At 47.5% G+C, this 19471-nt stretch overlaps 2 protein-coding genes across 9 annotated transcripts in view; one reads left to right on the forward strand and one right to left on the reverse strand.

The window, feature by feature from the left end:
* The window catches only part of LOC119148362 (alpha-2-macroglobulin-like), a 52372-nt gene that overhangs the window by 24591 nt on the left and 8310 nt on the right, over positions 1-19471 (forward strand). For 3 of the 7 annotated variants that reach the window (XM_037388392.1, XM_037388393.1, XM_037388394.1), the window contains exons 21-36: positions 454-575; positions 3170-3221; positions 3762-3845; positions 3974-4150; positions 5022-5106; positions 5613-5769; positions 6058-6132; positions 7143-7308; positions 8281-8504; positions 9079-9297; positions 9597-9724; positions 10086-10176; positions 11041-11115; positions 11485-11587; positions 12345-12386; positions 14144-15421. In XM_037388392.1, the coding sequence (XP_037244289.1) occupies positions 454-575; positions 3170-3221; positions 3762-3845; positions 3974-4150; positions 5022-5106; positions 5613-5769; positions 6058-6132; positions 7143-7308; positions 8281-8504; positions 9079-9297; positions 9597-9724; positions 10086-10176; positions 11041-11115; positions 11485-11587; positions 12345-12386; positions 14144-14169 (1826 nt within the window). In that variant the 3' untranslated portion in view covers positions 14170-15421. Of the gene's footprint in view, positions 1-453; positions 576-3169; positions 3222-3761; positions 3846-3973; positions 4151-5021; positions 5107-5612; positions 5770-6057; positions 6133-7142; positions 7309-8280; positions 8505-9078; positions 9298-9596; positions 9725-10085; positions 10177-10596; positions 10645-10730; positions 10770-11040; positions 11116-11484; positions 11588-12344; positions 12387-12960; positions 12977-14143; positions 15422-19471 lie in introns of those variants that run through there. The other 4 variants (XM_037388395.1, XM_037388396.1, XM_037388398.1 and 1 more) reach the window with 4 other exon arrangements.
* Positions 18372-19471, reverse strand: part of A2M (alpha-2-macroglobulin) — a 30792-nt gene continuing 29692 nt past the window's right edge. The window contains exon 36 of one of the 2 annotated variants that reach the window (XM_037388389.1): positions 18372-18539. In XM_037388389.1, coding sequence (XP_037244286.1) covers positions 18526-18539 — 14 coding nt within the window. In that variant the 3' untranslated portion in view covers positions 18372-18525. Of the gene's footprint in view, positions 18540-18591; positions 18777-19471 lie in introns of those variants that run through there. The other variant, XM_037388391.1, reaches the window with a different exon arrangement.

The following is a 19471-nucleotide window of genomic DNA, read 5'->3' on the forward strand; positions in this document are numbered from 1 at the left end:
GAGATGCTACACTGGGATGCAGTTTCCAGGTCCTAAACAAAATGTTATGGGCCATTGTATTCTTAACATTTGGACAGAAATCACAAATTCCCTCAATGCATGCCAAGCATCAGACATTCTTGTTGTGGAGCTGTGAATGTCTTAGCTTAATGTGGGTATCTGAAATATTTTAATCAAAGCTTGCTTTCTCTGAAGCCTCCCAGAACAAGACTGATTTACAAGACCTACCCCTTCACTACTCTTCTTGCTGATAGACTAACACCTGCTAGGGTGGCCAGCACAAAGGAGATGGCTTGGAAGGCTGCAGCTGGATCAAGATAAAACATTGTCCCAAGTTTAGTTCTCCTTTTGCAAAAGCTTCTCTGTAATGCACCAGAGAGTGCCCATCACAAACAGAAACCCACATTTCCCTGGTGCTGCTTGGCAGGGCTGGCTGACCCCTGTTCCCTCCAGGGCAGGTGGAGTTATCGGTGAGCACTGAGGCGCTGCAGAACCAGCAGCCCTGCGGGAACGCTGTGGTGGAGACCCCTGAGAAAGGGCGGAAGGACACAGTCATCAGACAGCTGCTGGTGGAGGTATGTGGGCTACTGAGTTTAGTGGCACAGAAAGTAGTAATAATTCCATGCTACGCAGCAACGGTTGCAGTATGACAAAGGTTTTCTGTTTTAGCCAAGATAGCAGTTTGCATGAGTCTTATTCTGCACATTTTCATAAAGAAGCATTGATAAATCTCACACGGGCCAATAGAGCCATCATTTGTAATGCTGCCAATTCAGAGTAAAAGCAGGGTGTTACATTACATAGTGGGACAGAAATAATAAGGCAGGCAATAATGACAGGTTTGTCCCAGACACATCATCTGGGAGATAAATGAAAATTCCTTCATTTTACCTATAATAAATCACAGGGATAGGCTGTAAATGGAAGACTTGCCAGAAACCTTATGCATCCCCTCCAGCACATGGGTAGTGCTCTGGAATATGAAACAGTCACCACAATCTACAAATATTTCCAAACAAAACTACCATCACTGTTTTGAATTTTTTTTATTACACTTCTAAGATTGTTCAAACAGTATGAACTAACTTCTTATTTTTGCATTCTTTTGTAGTTTTTTTCTTAAGCAGTGTTTTGCAATGATAAAACCACAGCTTTTCCCATGACAAATCGCCAGTCATAAAATTAATCCACAGCATAAGACTCCTTGTGATATTAATAGCAAACAAAGCACACAGCAAAACTAGCTTGTTGTATAGTGAAATCTGTATAATAGTACGTGTCATAATACTGTCAATCCTATGAACAGGATTGGAAGGAATAAGGACAGGAAGGAATAACCGTATTTTACAAAATTAAGTCAGGAGTAATGAATAACGTTGCAAATCCTCCCTACATTGCAGACATTCCAATTTTCAATAAGGCAGAGCTACAATTCATGTAATATGTAGCTTCAGAAAATGTTTTGCCAACCTGACTGCAATGATGGAGCAACAATCCTATCTCTTAGGCCTCTTTTTTTTTATTATTATTGTTTCACTTACTTAAAATTAATTAAAATGTATAGCACATGTTGTGTATCAGGGGATGAATAACTTTAATATTTCAGGAAAATTTCCTAATTTCCTATATGTCTGCAGGAAAAAGAGTGTTTATTTTGTTCTTTGAAGATACTGGAAGCTCAGAACTGTAAAGTCTTTTCTCCCAGGTGGCAGGGGAGTGAAAATAACTGAGTGAGCACTAAAATTACTTCTGTCGGGGTGTCTGAGAGATTACTGGTCTTATCCTGTTGTTGTAATGAGGTAATTAATCTACAGCAAGCCCTGACTGGATAGAGTGGGAGATTAGCATTCAAGGCTGAACAATTAATTAGCAGGGGGGGGGATACAGTGTAACTTGCTTGGGATGGATCTGCATTGTTCCAGGCACATGGATGTCAATATCCCTTGCAGCAGGCGGTGCATCCCGGGGAGAGAGAAGGGACCAGTGCCCCAGGGGCATCCCCTCACCCCTCGGGAAACCAAGCCTTGCTGAGAGCTAGTTAAGCAACGGGATGATTTTTCACCCAGGAATTTCTCATCTGGAAAGGAAAAATCTTTCAAATAGTTACAATTTGTATGTTTTAATTTCCTGTTGAACTGTTCAAAATCAAATAAAACAATGGGTTTCTCATTTAGTTGCATTTCAGAATAACATGCTGAAATGAACGAGAAGATGCCTTTTCAAACAGAAGCATTTAGCTCTGTCATGGTTTATCCTCAAAGCTTTTTTCCTTTTTCTTTTTTTTTTTTTCCTACTCTTTTAATCTTCCTCCGTCTTTCCATAGTGAAGAATGAGAGACAATATATTTTAACTGTGTGGGAAAGTGAAGTTTACATTGTTTACACGCTGAAAAAAAAAAATCAGCTGGCAAAAGCTGGGAGTCAGTAATGAAGCAAAGGGAACCCTCCTATACGGAAGTTAAAAAGTTGATGCAGAGATATCACTGAAAAAAAACCCGCTCTGACAATATATAGTGTCTAGTATTTATGCAGAATGTTTTCAACCAACTCAACAGAAAATAGGGCTTCTTTTCTGACTTCAAAAATTAGGCTTGAAGTTTTTGAAACAGAAGAATACAATCACCAGTCGACTGTGGCAGGTATTGAAATTTTGGGTGTTGTAACATGTCACTTGTTGGGTGCATTGGAGTTCTCTAGTTGCCACCTGTCAAAGCTCTTACATACATATCCTACTGGTGTCCCAGGCGCTCAGCTGTCATCACAGTTCAAATAATCCTGCTAGACTGGGCCAGGGTGGGCAGCATCTTGGAAGACAGAGCCCTGCGGCTCTATTAGCACTGTCGGTAACATCATCTTGTGTGTTATCTGCATCACAACCTGTAAAGCTGCAGAGCCTTTCTTGGTAGTAAGAAAGAAAATAACATGTATTACATTTCATACTTGTAATTAGCCAGAATGTTACAGTCCTCAATTACTCTCAGTTTAGCACATGGAAAAAAACTTTGTAAGCAATTTCTAAAGACTTTTCAGTATAATGAGGTTACTACCACAGGACAACTTATATGTATTCAATTTTCTTAGTCTCTTTTAGTTTCCCTCTTGACATTTCTTCCTTTTTTGTTGTTGTTGTGTCTCATTTTTTGCTTTTTTTCCTTGCCTTCTTCCCCAAGCCGGAAGGGATTGAGATGGAAACTACCTACAACTCTGTGCTCTGTGCACCTGGTAAGGGCCTTTTGCTTTCTAACACTTCCTTTGCTGAGGTAGAGACAAAAGGCCAAGGGAGAAGACAAGGTTTGTGAATGCTCCGCTCTGAAAAGAAACGTGTAGGGATCTGATAAAACTGGACAAACTAGATGTATGTCCAACTGATAGTTAAATCAATTCCTCCTAAAGGAGAAGAGCTGAGGCTGTAATACTTCTTGCAATTACAGGGGCAGAAGCATATCTCTTAGGAACTGAGGCTGATCAGGTCCCTGAGGGAAAGAATATCTGGGATTTAATGGAGTTGTCTCTAATATCTTTCGTTCAATGGGTGTAAAGTCATAAACTGGACTCTGCAGTAAGCCAGGTCCACCCACCAAAGCAGAGAAGCCCAGAAAAATAGGCTGGAAATCGTATTTGTCAGTCAAGGCCAGCTGATGAATGCATATGTTGAAGTCGGGAAACCCCTGTGTTAGGGATGGTGTCTCACCCTCCTAGCTGCTACCCATGCATGTAGATATATATGGAATTGTAACCAAAATGATCTGATTTTTATCCTAGAAAAGTCAGTATCAGAGCCAGTCTCCCTGGTTCTCCCAGAGACTGTGGTTGATGGCTCAGCCAGAGCATATTTCTCAGTACTAGGTAAGTGGAGCATTCTTAAAGTGTCACATGCTATTTTGAAACACTTCCGTGTTTCTTCAGGCTGTGCTCAGTCTGCTGGCAAGCCCTGAACTGTACTAATTCACACTGGAAATTTTCCCATTACCCAGGTGACATCATGGGCACTGCCACGCAGAACCTGCACCAGCTCCTGCAGATGCCGTTTGGCTGTGGGGAGCAGAACATGGTCCTGTTTGCACCCAACATCTACGTCCTGGACTACCTGAACAAGACAGGGCAGCTGAGTGAGGAGGTCAAATCCAAGGCCATCGGATACTTAGTGAGCGGTGAGCTGGGACATGGCTTTTGCTTCTCTGTTCATTCCTTCCCTTGGCAACTAGATAAGGACGCTACTGGCCACTGGCATGTATGATCTGGGAGAGGCTGTCCTAGTGCATTCTCTGGAAAGGAACATGATACTGTGGTAGGTCAGGTGTATATAATGCAGTATCTATATGCAGGGTGAAAGAGGACAGCATCCAAACAGGAACTTAGAAAAAGTCCAGGACTGGCAATAACTCAGGAGTTTTCCCTATAAGAAAAAGGGATATATGAAATCCATAAATCAGACTGTAACTATTAATCATGACAGCTGCTTATGTAGATCTGAGATGCTCCTTAGGATTAAGATTTAGAAAGTGTCACTTGCCTTTGTCTAGGCCAGAATTTTAACACACTAGTTAGGACATGTTGCAAACAGAACACTCGTACATATGGACACAGTGGGTATCTGCTGACTAACGGACTGGGTTTACTCTGTTATTTCACAGAAAAATTGCACTTCCCCCAGTGGAAGTTACCCTCTTTTCTAAATCCCTATCTACTGTGGGATCACTTTTGTAATTCAGCTCCCTGGGAACTGTTCTCCCATTTCTCTCAAGTCTGGGATACTTTTACCTCTCCTCATCAAGTCTAGGGCAGAGAGCAGCAATGACCACAGATAACCAGTTTCCAGGTGTTTTAGGAAAGAGGAAGAGCACAAGAATGGAGGTACTCAATGCTGTGAGTTTGCCTGAACTTCCACTGAAACACTGAGCAGTGTAGCTCCCACTTGTGCCATTGTAGGGGGGACCCTGCACCCCGTGTCTGCTACATTTCCTTTGCATGGCTCCTTGAAAAGTAGTGACAGCTAAAATATTCTTCCACTCTCCATTTCAGGGTATCAAAGGCAATTGAAGTACAAACACTGGGATGGTTCTTATAGCACCTTTGGGCCCCGTTATGGGCAAGTTGGAAATACCTGGTAAGATTTCAGTAACACTGGCTTCTCATTTCTGCTTGTCATGGTCTTCCTTTCCTCAGTGTTCTCTAGTTCTTGGTCATTGTGGAGGTTGAAATGGAGGTGAAGATGAAATTATAATCATGACATTATAGAATAATCATGTGGGATGATGGAGCAGGATGCTAAGGGAGATGCCATTTAGGTCCGCAACACTGCACTGATAGCTACTTACCTCCCCTGACACCCTTCTTCAGCAAAAGTGAGGGTGACTTGCACAGTGCTAGTTCTTGTTAGCAGAAGAAGCTGATGAATCCCGAGTGCCATTGCCCACCTCCTTGTAGCCCTCAGGGCTATGAATGGCAGGCTCCATTTAGCATTGTCCCTGTGTCACTGAGTCACTAAGCTAGATCAGTTTCCAACCAGCCCACTGTGATCAAGTCCAGAACAGCGATGTCCGCATGAACCCAATGACCTCTCATGGATACAAGGCCTGCTCAGGATGTTTCAGTCCCCTCTGTCACTTTCAGGCTCACGGCCTTTGTCCTCAAGTCCTTTGCCCAGGCCCGGCCTCACATCTTCATAGATGAGAAGCACATCCAGGATGCTTTGGTCTGGCTCACCCAAAAGCAGAAAGAGAACGGCTGTTTCCGCAGTTCTGGGACACTCCTGAACAATGCCATGAAGGTAACATGTTTGCCTGGTTGGCTCCATTTGGGCTTTGTCGGGCTGGAACTCAACCATAAGTAACTCTGGAACCAGCACGGATATTTCAGACCTTGGGGTTGGGGAGGAAGGGGGAGTTATATATACGAGCTATCACAGAAGCAGGGAGAAGCAAACAGCATCTTCTGAAGCACTTACCATGAGAAGGAAGCTAGAAAGAATTTGTCCCTGCAGGACATAGATATGTAGCACAGGGAGAATCCAGTAGTGCTGTGTGGGATCAATGTCTACTTTTGTGATTCCCTGCAGGGTGGAGTGAATGATGAAATCACGCTGACAGCCTACATCATTATTGCATTGCTGGAGATTCCTCTGCCTGTAACTGTATGTGTCTGCACCCCAACCCAAGCCATAGATGGTACTAACTTGACCTAATAGTGCCAGGTCCCTTTACATTTAGAAAGAACAAATCCTGTCTGAATATCCTATCCATTCAAACCTAGACTGGAATAACACTTTTCCTCCATTTTTCTCCCCTGTCCAATCCTGTCTCCCATATACACATTTCACTTAATATTTTTCTGAGTTCTTTCATGGAGAATCATGCCTTTGCTTCTACAAAAGAGTACATCTTGAATCAACAATGAGTTAAGTAATAGTTGAATCTCTGAAATGAGCCAGATAGGTTTTTCTACACCCACAAAAATCTCCTTTTGTTTGTTGGAATAGTACATTCCTATTGAACCACTTCTATGGTCTTATTGAGTTGGCACAAGAGCACGGGTCTCTGAAAAAAGGTGGCATACTCAGGGATTTGTTCTCATTTTCTCTGCCTCTTCTACATTGTTTTATGCAAAATCCCCATCCTTAATGCTTGGGGGATAAGGTATAGGTATAGGGAATATCATAAATGGTAGTCTGTGAAAAGCCTGAGGCCACTTTAAAGCAATGTAGGTTTGGTCATTCTGACCCCTAAGACTGTGATCCCCTCCCTGTGAGACAAGCTTGTGGCACAGGTAGAACTGGGGTGTGAATTGCAGCAGAAGGACTGCTGAGCCAGGATGGTTGCCAAACTGCTGTAAACCCTCTGCTCCAAATGTGGTAGGCACTATTTTCTGTTGGAAGTTTTTACCTGTACAGTAAGAACCAGCAAAAGGAATTATTTTTTCAGTAGTGTGACATGGATGACATTAACTCTACCGGGAGAGTATGGATGCCCATTCTTTCCATGAGGTATTGGACCTGAAGGGAAAGAGATACAAAATGGTACAATCTTTGCCAGACAGGGGAGTCGCAATGTCAAAGGTCCATAGCCACCATCCAATTCCTGTTCTTCTAAGATGAACCACAATATGCGCTCTGTCTCCTCCAGCTCAGTCTGTCTCTCCTTCCAGCACTCAGTGGTGCGTAATGCTCTCTTCTGCCTGGAAACAGCAGCAGATGAGAAAGAAAACCACGTGTACACCAAGGCTCTGATGGCATATGCCTTCTCCCTGGCAGGCAAGGAGGACAAGCGGAAGGCATTGCTTGGCTCACTTGAAAAGGAAGCTGTGAAAAAGGGTGAGTGCTCCAGGCGGGACATCTCTTTCACTGGCATAAGATCTTCCCTTGAGAAAAAAATGCCTTTGGCTGGTGGGGCAATGGCTGTAGGAACTGGCTTGTGTGGGTAGGGAAAGGTGGAGGGAGAGGAAAGACTTGTGCAAAGGGGTTGCATTTTTGAGAGCTCCCTCTCAGTGCCCAGTCCTACTTCTGTGCTCCAAGGGAGTTCATCAGGAAGCACCAGGCACCATCCCCACCAGTGCTGCACTAAAGGATAGCTCTGCTAGCATCTCTCCTCAGTCAGCTCCTCTTGCCGCACCACGCACTGCTTAGCAAAGGCTTAGCCATGTTTATGGCCACTCCTTCCTCCAGTGCATGTGCTCAACAGAGAACAAAGCTGACCGTGCACGGCACAAGACATGATAGATCAGAGATGAGCTGGTTGTGTTGAGAGAGAAAACAAACATGCACCTCATTTTGGAGGCCTTAGCATAAGTTCTAAGTCTTGCAGGAAATCACGTAATGACTCGGAAGCGCCCTGCCAGAGTCAGGCGGGACAGTGGGTTTGCCCGAGCATTGGGTAGCAGGGTTGTGAAGGAAGAATGGCCAGCACCTTTTGCCTTCTCTGCCTGCAGGTTGACTGTCAAGCCCTGGTCACATTCTTTGGGTCATTTTGCCTCACAGAGCTTGTCACTGCCCAATGCCGGCAGCTTGACTCAACAAGGGAAGCAGTGCCAGCCTGGTGCTCTGCTGGTGCTCAAGCCCATGAATGTCTGTGTGAATCTGGAGTCTAGGACAAAGCGGTCTCAGCGGTCTCAGACTAGTCGCAGCAAGCAGAGAGCTGTCTAACACTTCCCATTTCATCCCACATGACAGATGCGTCCTGGAGGCTCCGTCCTCCCAGCTGGCCTGGCAGCAGACTAAGGACTCCCTTGCAATAATTACTACTAACTGCTTGTTGTCTTGTCTCCACGCTCCCTGCCTCCTGGAAAGATGGGTCTGTTCATTGGCAGCGGCCTGGGAAAGAGCCAGAGGTTGATCTCCCGTACTATCGCCACCGAGCTCCCTCTGCCGAAGTGGAGATGACAGCCTACGTGCTGCTTGCTCACCTCACCACGCAGCCAGCACCTTCCCAGGAGGAGCTGTCATTCGCATCTCTCATTGCAAAGTGGATCAGCGGTCAACAGAACCCCAACGGAGGCTTCTCCTCCACCCAGGTGAGCCGCTTCCCTCCTGCGACCTCACACATCAACGTCAGAAGACGAGAAGTGCCGGAGACCCAGGTGGGAGCACAGTAAGGTTTGCCAGGGCAGGGGCTGTAGCCCTGCGGTATTTACCATGGTTGCCACGTCCCCAAGAGGCTAGAGGCCAGTATCTCAGGTAACGCTTCTGGAAATGACGGATGCTTTGATTAATGACCTGGTTTTCCTGACACAGTGGGGCAGGACAGTAGGGACACAAGGGACGTGTGTCTGTGCCACTGGAGAGGGCTCCCACTGCAGTGCGTCGGTGCCCGTGAAGTTGCTGCTTCACCCTGTGGCAAGGGAGTGAAGGCTCCGCAGTGCTCCGTGCCAGGGAGCTGGGGGAACATGCAGCTGCTGTGCAGAGGACACAGGAAGGGAACGGGAATGCCCCAAAGCTGCTCTTCTCCTCTGTCCTTTCTACTTAAAACTGGAGAAAGTGAAGAATGGAGGGGAGGGTGCCTGATGACAGCAAAGGGCAGGCTGTGGGAGGACAGGCTGTGGAAAGGCTGACTGCATCCCCCTGGGAGCTGGGACCCGTCTCTTTCAGGACACAGTGGTGGCTCTCCAAGCCTTGTCCCTGTACGGAGCCGTCACCTATGCCAAGAGCGGAGCGGCCTCCAAAGTGACCCTGCGATCTGGAGGGGACTTTCAACAGGACTTCCAAGTGGATCCCACAAACCGGCTGCTGCTCCAGCGTGTGCCCCTGCCCCAGGTGCCAGGGGAGTACAGCACCGAGGTGTCTGGCGAAGGATGCGTCTACCTGCAGGTGAGGGGGATGGGGGCAGGTGCCATCCTAGGAGGGGAGCGCCTCACCAGGCAGCAGCCAGGGAGAGGGCAGAGGGGCAAGAGAGAGGGGAGAAGTGGGAGGGAATGCTCTGGGAGAGGGAAGAGGGCAAGGAGAGTAGAGATGGAGAAATCGTGGGAGGGAAAGAGGGAAGGATCTGCACCGTGGAGGTGTTGTGAGAAAGGGTGAAGTGGGGAGCCTGGATGGGGAGAGGACGGTCTCTCTCACACGGTGAGCATGCAGGCACACACGCTCACACAGAGCCGCTGGCTTTCCTCTAGACAAGCCTGAGGTACAATGTGCAGCCCGCGCAGGAGGATGCACCCTTCATGCTTCATGTGTACACAACCCCAGAGACATGTGCGGACTCCAAAGCTCACAAGGTCTTTGACATAGGCATAAATGTCAGGTGAGTCTGTGGGTCTGAGCCTTCCTGAGACGCCATGGCAGCTGAGTTCTGGTGAGCTGGTTTGGAAGGCCTGGAGAAGCAGTGCAACCCTTTGAAAAGTGGGCAGGGAGCAGCTGGGCTGGGAGGAGAGACTGTGGAGGAAGGACATGTCCTGCAGTGGTGGAGCTGTGTGGGCAGCCAGGGGCTGGGCAAGGGAGAGGCTGCGTAGGTGACTAGGAGACCCCGGCATAGCTGGAGAAGAAGGTGCTGGACCGCTAGGACGTGGTGGGTGCCGAGTGTTACAGAAAAGTTGGAAATGCCCCCAGCAGTGCCCCCCACTTTGGCTTGAGGTGCACTGAATCTTTGTTGCTTGGTTCCTCAGTTACACCGGGGAGCGCAATGGCTCCAACATGGTGATTGTTGATGTGAAGATGCTGTCAGGATTCATCCCTGTGAAGTCTTCCGTGAGGAAGGTAGGATGCTGTTTGTCAAACAAGCTACATCCAGCTGCTTATATTCAAGACACCTTCCAAGTGTCTATAGCAAACCAGAGGGCTTCAGGGTTGGAATGAGCTTGATCTCGCCACTGTCATCTGCCTATTTGCCTTGTACAGTGTTCTCTTTTCAGACCTGCCTTAAGGCCAGCACAAGGGGAGACAATATGATGAATCTAGGAAAAATAGATTAAGTAACTTTTTCTTTGGACTGGTGATGGGCCCCTTTATTATCACTGTGTTCCAGTAGCTACCTCCAGGAAGGTAGGATGCTGTGTCAAGCATTCCATTGAGTTTATAAGTCTTTAATCAGGGGCATCAATTTTCTTACTTAAAGGAGCATCAAATTCTTTTCCAGGTATTTTCTTTACTGCTAGACCTGTTCCTCTTTTCCTCCAGGTCTTTCACCCCTCTGCTGTGGAGGGGGCATGAATGAGGGATGCCAGTAGCATCACTCTATTTCCACTCATCAAGCGCTCTTGGTAGCTTGCAATAGCTGAAATATATGTGCAGCTGGGACCTGAGAGCAAGAGCTGGAAGGAGATCATCATGTCTAATTTCAGGGACTCAGGATATATGACAGCTATTACACTGCCATTCCCTCCCTCCATTTTTATGTCAAGGAGATGCAAGAGCATGTGATGATGGGAACTAGGGGGAGACTTACTGTGCAGGCTTCACACAAAAGTGTTTGCCATGTCCCCTGGGAAGTATTCCCTGTGCTTTACTTCTCAGCATCCACCTGTTGAGATTCTAGGGGTGGGAAGAAGCTTAGATGAGTTGAAGGAGGATTGACTAACTTCCTTTCAGATCAGCAACCTCCTCTCTGTCTCCTGTTTACAGCTCTCAAACAGCTGGTTTCACCAGGTCCAACGGACAGAAGTGAGCACAAATCACGTTCTCGTGTACATAGAGCAGGTGAGGACTGACACAGGGCTGCCGTGGGGCACACAGTGAACTCTGCAGCACACTGGCAATAGCGTGCACAGAGATGGGGAGCAATGCTAAGCATCTGTGGGCCTGTAAACACAAAACATAAACCTGTCTGCCACTGTGCTGTTTTCTGTCACATAGCAGAGAGCTCTGTCCCTCCACACCACAGACAGATCATGCCCCGACCCCCCCACCAGCCAGAGCCTCCCCCAGCGTGGGGAAAGGCCCCAGGGTTCCCCCTTGCCCCTCAGCCAGGCCTGCAGCCCCCCAGGCCCAGCACGGGGGCAGGGGAGAGCGAGGGAGCCCGGGGCAGTGCGGGGCTGCCCCTCAGCCTCCACCGCTTCCCTTCCCCAGCTGGGCAGCGAGACCCTCAGCTTCTCCTTCGCGGTGGAGCGGGACATCCCCGTGCAGGGCCTGAAGCCAGCTCAGGTGAAGGTCTATGACTACTATGAGACAGGTGAGTGTGGGGCTGGGGGTGCCCGTGGGACCGAGGGTGGGCAGTGGGCTGCGTGAAGGGGCACGGGAGCTGTGGGGACCCGCAGCTGTCCCTGGCCCGGGCCATCTCCCGTCCCCCCCATGCGAACATGGAGATGGTGAGCAGGTCTGGGTGGTGGTGACTCTGCGGGGATCCCTGCGTGGCTGCTCCTCACAGCAGAGCTGCTGTGCAGCCGTCCATCCTCCCCGGGGAGAGGGTGGAGGAAGCCAAACCCCCAGCCCTCCCACCGTGGTGCCTCCGAGGCCGGCCCTGCCTCGCCACAGAGAGGAGCCATCCCATGGGGCAGAGCTGCAGGTGCCGGGGGTCCCGTGTTCAGGTCTGGCCCCAGAGCACAGCCGTGCCCTTGCTCCCAGCCAGTCCTGCTGCTCCTTGTGCCTCTGCTGTCCTGGATGCTGCTCCAGGGTGGCGGTGACCCAGTTGTCCCCACCCCACCCCAGGGTGTGCTGGGAGAAGGTGCCTGAGCAGCCCTTGGGCACGCTGGAGTGGAGACCTGATGGGGCTGCCAGCGCTGGGTGGCTCTGCCTTGCTGGGTGGCCTCTGGCCGTGGCAGTGGCTGGGGCTCCCTCCCACCCAGCTGGGATCTCTGGGGGCAAAGCTGGGGGTGGTGGCGGCAGCCTGCCGTGTGGCCTGGGAGGAGCATCTCTCTGGCACCCATCCCTCTACCAGGGCATCAAGGGGCTCTGACAGCCCGCTCTCTCCCTTCCATTCTGTTTTCCAGACGAATTTGCCACACAGGAGTACAGCGCTCCCTGCGCCACAGGTAGGGTGCTGAAAGTGCTTCCCTTTGCAGTTCTCTACACCTTTTTCATTTATTTCTGTTCTTCCAGCCAGTGCTTCTGTCTTTCTGCTCAAGTTTGCATGAGTTTGGCACAACTCACAAGCACAGATTTTGTATACAAAACTGAGAGCACAAAAGGCACAATGTTGTTGTACCATTCAAAATCTACCATCCCTGAATTCTCACAGTGGTTTCCATAGTCCAGTTCTCCTGACCTGAATGAAATTTGTGTCCCGATTGTTCTGTTGCTGCCCCCTGGACTTTTTCTTTGATTTCAAGTTTCTTATATAATGCTTATTGTCTCAGATTTCAGGTAAACTCTGGTCCTTCCTGAGAGCTCCAGATAGTGTAGCTGTGGGATCATGCTGAGGGGACTTGGTTCTTTCAAAGCACCCAGGACATTCCTCCCCCAAAACACTCCATCTGAAGCAACAGAGCAAATTAAGACCATGAAAAGATAACCCATAAAGAAGCATGTCATGGTCTGACCTACCATGAGGCAGGTATTCCTCATGACACTAGGCAGCCAGCCCTCAGTCTTGGTTTGGAGTCTGAGCTGGAAGGACAGAGAGGTTATGATCTTTGGGGGATTCTCTGCAGTACAAGACCACATGTGCTTGGCTTTGTGTTTGGAGCACAGGTAATGTAGGAGCTTCTGTGGAAGGCCCTGACCAAGGATACTTCTTTTGTCCTGTGTGGAGTCTTCCAATATGAAGATTAGCATATGTGACTTCCCATCAGCTGCCCTGTTTCAGGTGTTTGGAATATGGAGGCTTCTGGGAAGCACTGAGACCCTAGGAACTGTTTTTTCACAAGGCATGACTGTGGCATCTGAGAGCAGAGAAAAAGTGATTTGGACTTGGGAAAAGCAAAAGCTTTATCTCTTCCTGGTATTAAACAGTGAGATTTATGTCCTTTTGTTTTCTTATCTGATGTCTTGGAAAAGAGCCTGAACTCCCACACTTTCACTCCATACTCTTTGCTAACCTGGACTGTGTCCGTAGGTACAGGCTGTGTTCTGCTGATTCTGGGCCTACAGCCTTCCTTTCCTGGAAAAACATGAGTTGTAAGACAGACACTGAGTGGATGGTAAAGCATTTCCAAAGTGTATATTGGTGTGGTCTGGTTATCCAGTCTGAGGCTAGTGGGGAGACTTTAGATTTTAGGCTATTCTTCCCCATGTCTGTTAAAAGGCAGAGTTTTTCTCTTCCTTGGAAAGGATGGTGGGAAGTTGCTAGTTAAGAGGTCCATCCGCTGGTCTAGGTGTCCAAAAGTGGTCTGCACTGACTTAAAAGGATGATAGCAGTTGCAAAGCAGAAAGCTTCCATCCTTGCCCTGAATAGTACTGGTGCAGCAGATCCCTTCTACTCTCTGCAGAGAAATAAATACACTTTAAGAGCATCTCATTGCTGCAGTAAACATTCTTGTTGCCTGTTTGCACTGTGCTCCTGTGTCCATCCCAGCTGTGACAAATCCCACTCTGCTTATCTCTTCCAGTGGGTCAGAAAGAGTCTCAGCCCTCTCTCAATCTCACATAGCTTTGAAGGTGACATGAGTGTTGAGTGCTATGGATGACCCTCAGCTCTGGTCAAACAGCAGCTCACTCTCCTGTACTCTGCTTCACACACAACTTGGCTTCCCAAACTCACATTTTGCTCACTCTGTCTCTCAGCCTGAAAGAGGGAACTGGCATATCTCTCTTAACTCCTCTACCTTCTCATCTTCTTCCATTCTTGCAGAGGAAGTAGACCAGGACAATGCATGAAGAACACTCCCAGTTGCTGGAACTTCCCTGCCTAGCTACCATCACCACCATCTATGGACTGACAGATAAATAGTGCCTGCAAGGAATAGGAAATGAACTTTACAAATAAATTAACTGTACTCACGAATGGGTTTTGAACAGTTTATTCCCAATTCTGTTTTTTCCTGCTCAGCCTCCAGTCACAGCTTTAATCTCCCTGGATTCTTATGTCGAAGAACATCTCATCCAGACATGCCTTTGTGCAGGAATAAGGACGAAAAGTGAGGAATATTTTTTTAAAAAAGAAGACAGAATGATTTAAGTTGGGGTCAGCCTTTCTAATGTAGCCCTCTCAGTGTTATGTACTCTGGACTTGTGATCTGAGACCCTATCTAATCAACAAAGGACAGGTACTTCTTGAGAACAATTTCTCTCCCCTGGCTTAGAAACCATAACCTTGATTGAACTGGTCCCTGCAGGTGCCTGTCCATGTCTCCCACTGGTAAGCAGCCTAGATTGTTAGCTAATGTTACATGAAATTCAGCCTCTGTGATGTGCCCCTTAGACTTCCCTTCCAGGACTGTTTCTTGTTTGTAGAAGAGTGGAAGGAGATAGACGGTATGTCCTCTTCTAAGATTAGAGTGTGCATGGAGGGGTAGGAGGGATGTGTGCATGCATTATGCCTTCAGCTGCTAATTTATAATGGCCGGTTCTCCAGCTGAAGCTTGAGCCTTCTTATGGAAACTTCCATATCTTGTGCCTGCTGCTTCTGGGACATTCCCAAGGAGAAGCTCATGACATTTGCCAGTAACTTAACTACCTAAGTCTAGTTTAAATGGCAAATGTATTTAAATCATAGACTTGCTTTGATCAAACTCTCTATAATCCTCTTACATATCTCTAGGAATGTTCTTTTCTTGGTTTTGTCCCATTAATTTCTGGTTTAAACTTTTGAATGACAGAAAGATCTCATGTGACTTTATTCTCATGAAATGCTTATTGTTAGGCATCATGGCTTATTGTTTATCCAAAGTATGCACAGCTATTTGTTCCATCCAGTTTTTTTAGTGTGCCTATCCCAACAGCATTACTGAGAACAAATAAAGTTCATCATCTTTTTTGCTAGATATTAATATTGTGACACCTTGTCTCCTGTGGTGTTTGGCATTTACTCACTCAAGACCTTCTTGACACTTCATATTCAGAGAAGTCTATGGAATGAACTGTCTTCAGTGAAAGCTGAGCGAAATTTCTAATAAACCATGAATACTAATTGCATTTTGTCTTGATTTAGAAATAGTAAAACCGCCTAATTTCCTGCTATAAGGGAATTACTTTTCCAAGGTCTCAAAGCAACATAGTTTTTAGTTGCTGAATTAAACTGTTTTGACTTTAGACCATTGTGATTTGCCTTTGAAGCATAACATGCATGCTCCTTGGGGATGGAAATTCAATATTCAGACATTCCTGTACTTCTTTAAGGTAGCCTTGTTGAAGTTTCTTATGTGGTATGCCCTGGAGGACCTGCAAGTACGTGATTGACGATTCACAGCCTAGTCAAGTAGAGAGATGTAGAAGCCAGCCAGGGAGCCCCAAAAGACAAGTGTTATGGCTGCCCATGGGCAACAGTTAGATGATGTCTAATTTATAAGGCAGCAGCAAAACATTAACTGTTTCCATGGTCGAAAGCCATTATCGAAATTTTGTGAATTGAACATACTCCAGTGATTTTACAGACTTCTGAATTATCATGATGATCACTTTGTTGCATTTGAGGCAGAAGAGATCCAACACCATAACCATGTACATAACATGTAGAGTACTCACCAGAAAGTAAATTAAAATGAAGGAGCTGTTAGCACCCACCTACAGCCCACTGTAAAGGAGGGTCTGTATTTGCAGACCTGGGTCTGTATGTACAAGTTTGCAGACCTGGCACTTTTGAACTGGTTGCCCCTAACTAACAGTGGGACCGTGTCTCTCTGGCACAGTCAGTCTCTCATGACCCCATAGCAGGGGAACAGCTATGAAAGGGGCCAGAGTAAACTGCTTTCCTCACACAGTGAGGAATTGTAGCTCATGAAGGGGAAAGAGGGTCTTGAGACACCTACATGGACAACGATGATGCAAAGAGCTTCAGTGTCACTGAAACAAATAAAAGTTCTTTGCTGCAGCAGTGAATTATTCTTTTGACAACCTGGGTCTGTGTACATGAAAGGAGCTGTGTGAGGGACTCCTATAGGTGTGTTTGCTTATGCTTACATTGGCAGGATCAAAGGCACCTCTGCACACAGAACCATGTAAATAAAATACGCAGGGTGCCATATGACCTACTGAGCTAAGGCTGATTGCCTCTCCATCCCTGGGAGAGATCTAGACTAGAGACAATATGATCATTTGGAAAACTGACATGTGAAAAGTTTAACCCAAACTACCCGATGGGAATCCAGGGCATCCCCTCTGAATTCTGCTGAAACACTGTAAGCCTAGTTGTGAAGGAGAAAAAAATCCAAACCACTTTAAAACATTACTAATAGAAAAACCCAAAAGAGACCTACAGGCCTCCACTGAGAGGGAGAGGATAAAGTTCTCATGAAAAACGCGAGTGGTTTGGCTCATAAGGTGGTTCTTGGTTGAAATTCTATGATTGTCCTGAGTGCCATCACATGGCACATACAGGACAACCCAGTAGTGTTCAGGGTCAGTCAGCATGGGTTTATGAAAGGCAGGTCCTGCTTCGTTAACCTGATCTCCTTCTATGACAAGGTGACCTGCTTAGTGGACAAGGGAAAGGCTGTGAGTGTTGTTTACCTAGACTTTAGAAAGGCCTTTGACACCATCTCCCACAGCATTCTCCTGGAGAAACTGGCTGCTCATGGCTCAGATGGATGTACTGTTCGCTGGTTAAAAAACTGGCCGATGGCCAGGCCCAAAGAGTTGGGGTGGATGGAGTTACATCCAGTTGGTGACCGGTCACCAGTGGTGTTCCCCAGGGCTCAGTACTGGGGCCAGTTCTGTCTAACATCTTTATTAATGATCTGGACAAGGGGATCGAGTGCACCCGCAGGAAATTTCCAGACAATGCCAAGTTGGAGGGGGGAGTTCTGATCTGCTTGAGGGTAGGAAGGCTCTGCAGAGAGATCTGGACAGACTGGATCAATGGGCCAAGGCCAATTGTATGAGGTTCAACAAGGAGAAATGCCAGGTCCTGCACTTGGGTCACAACAACCCCATGAAACACTACAGGCTTGGGGAAGAGTGACTGGAAAGCTGCCTGGGGGAAAAGGACCTGGCGGTGTTGGTTAACAGCCAGCTGAACATGAGCCGGCAGTGTGCCCAGGTGGCCAAGAAGGCCAATAGTGTCCTGGCCTGTATCTGAGACAGTGTGGCCAGCAGGACCAGGGAGGTGATCTTCTCCCTGTACTCAGCACTGATGAGGCCACACCTTGAATACCGTGTTCAGTTTTGGGCCCCTCACTACAAGAAAGACCTTGAGGTGCTGGAGCGTGTCCGGAGAAGGGCGACGAAGCTGGTGAAGGGTCTAGAGCACAAGTCTTATGAGAAGCGCTGAGGGAACTGGGGTTGTTTAGCCTGGAGAGAAGGAGGCTCAGGGGGGACCTTATTGCTCTCTACAATACCCAAAAGGAGGTTGTAGGCAGGTGAGTGTTGGTCTCTCCTCCCAAGTAACAAGCAATAGGACAAGAGGAAATGGCTTCAAGTTGTACCAGGGGAGGTTTAGATTGGGTGTTATGAAAAATTTCTTCATCAAAAGGGTTGCCAAGCACTGGAACAGGCTGCCTAGTGAGGTGGTGGAATCACCATCTTTGGAGATGTTTAAAGACATGTAGATGCGGTGCTTAGGGATATGGCTTAGTGGTAGACTCGGCAGTGCTAAGTGGATGGTTGGACTCTATGATCTTGAAGGTCTTTTCCAACCTAAACAATTCTACCATTCTATGAATGACACTGTTAAGTTCCCAGTCCCTCTCTGATTTCACTTCAACTGTTTAGAAACAAGCAATATCTTCACCAACAGAATGGGAAAGTTCACAGGTCTTCCCTTCACTTCTATCTGGCTTGCCATGAAAGATCAGATTGGACAGGCTCACACTGTCCTTCCAGCTCATGGCAGTGAGTTCACAGTGAGATCAAAGGCAATGTGCGATCAGAGGTTTATGTTCAAGGATTATCTTGCAGAAAACACTCGCTTTTAGAGGCAGGGAGCCAAGCTTCCAGCGTGTAATGGATCAGGTAGGATTTCCTCTCCTCCTGGAGACAAACCTCCTCACTGCCAAAAGCTGTCTGCTTTCTGGTATTCCTGAGGAGCTGCCAAACACCACCTTGCCATGGATGGCTCTGGATTTAAATCTCAGGCCATCACGGAGTCTGAGCTGTGGATGGAGGGAGACACAAGACACAGTACCAAAAATAAGGCCAGAGTCATCTGATGAGAATCAAGACTTAATTTATTTATAGTTTTACTTTCTTTTTGCTGTTGAGGTGTCCTTCTCTAACATTTCAGTAGCCCCCCCTCAACAAGAAGATCTTCTAGGGGCAGAGACACGCGAGCTGATCCAGCAAGGCCCAGACAAGATGTGCTCTTCAGACATTTCCCTGTTCAGCCTTGGCTGGAGGTGGGAAAAAGACAGAGAGAGGCAAGTGTCCTGGTGAAGCAGTGTCCAGAGCCCTGGACATCTTCTCTGTGTTCTGGTGGTTATGTGAGTTAAAGCCCTGTTAAAACTTGGGAAACTGCTTCACCTAAAAATACCCAGTTGCAGGCACATAACAGAATGGGAATGGCTGGACATGTTCAAGATATCCATGCTACAAAGAGGGGAAGGGAGGCAGATTCATACTGGAGATACATGAGCTACCCTAGTACACATTCTCTCTCAGCACCTGGACTTCCCAAAGAAAGGCAAAAAGCAGCCCAGGGCAGAATTTGAAAGGTCCCCACCTAAGACGTGAGTAACATCAAAACTTCACCAAGATGCATGTAGCCTTCTGTGGCTGCAGCATTGCAAATGTGGCCCTGAAAAGGGCAGAGACACGAAAGGCTGAGTGTGGTATTCAGTCCCAAGGGGATTTCAGTGTTGTTTGTACAATGTGACACACGGACAGAGGTAAAGACAAGTGTCTCTGTGTGAGTGAAGGCAGTGACGCTGGGATTGCCCTTCTCAGTGAACCAAAACGAAAGCTGCGTCCGATCGGACACAGGACATCAGGTGGCCTTGCCCTTCCCCGCTGCACCGAGGCGTGCCTACAGACTGCAACGGACCATGGAGATGAAAGCTGAGAAGATACACAGGCTGAGGAGACCCAA

The sequence above is a fragment of the Falco rusticolus genome, chromosome 5 (genome assembly GCF_015220075.1).
Source record: "Falco rusticolus isolate bFalRus1 chromosome 5, bFalRus1.pri, whole genome shotgun sequence".
Lineage (NCBI taxonomy): Eukaryota > Metazoa > Chordata > Aves > Falconiformes > Falconidae > Falco > Falco rusticolus.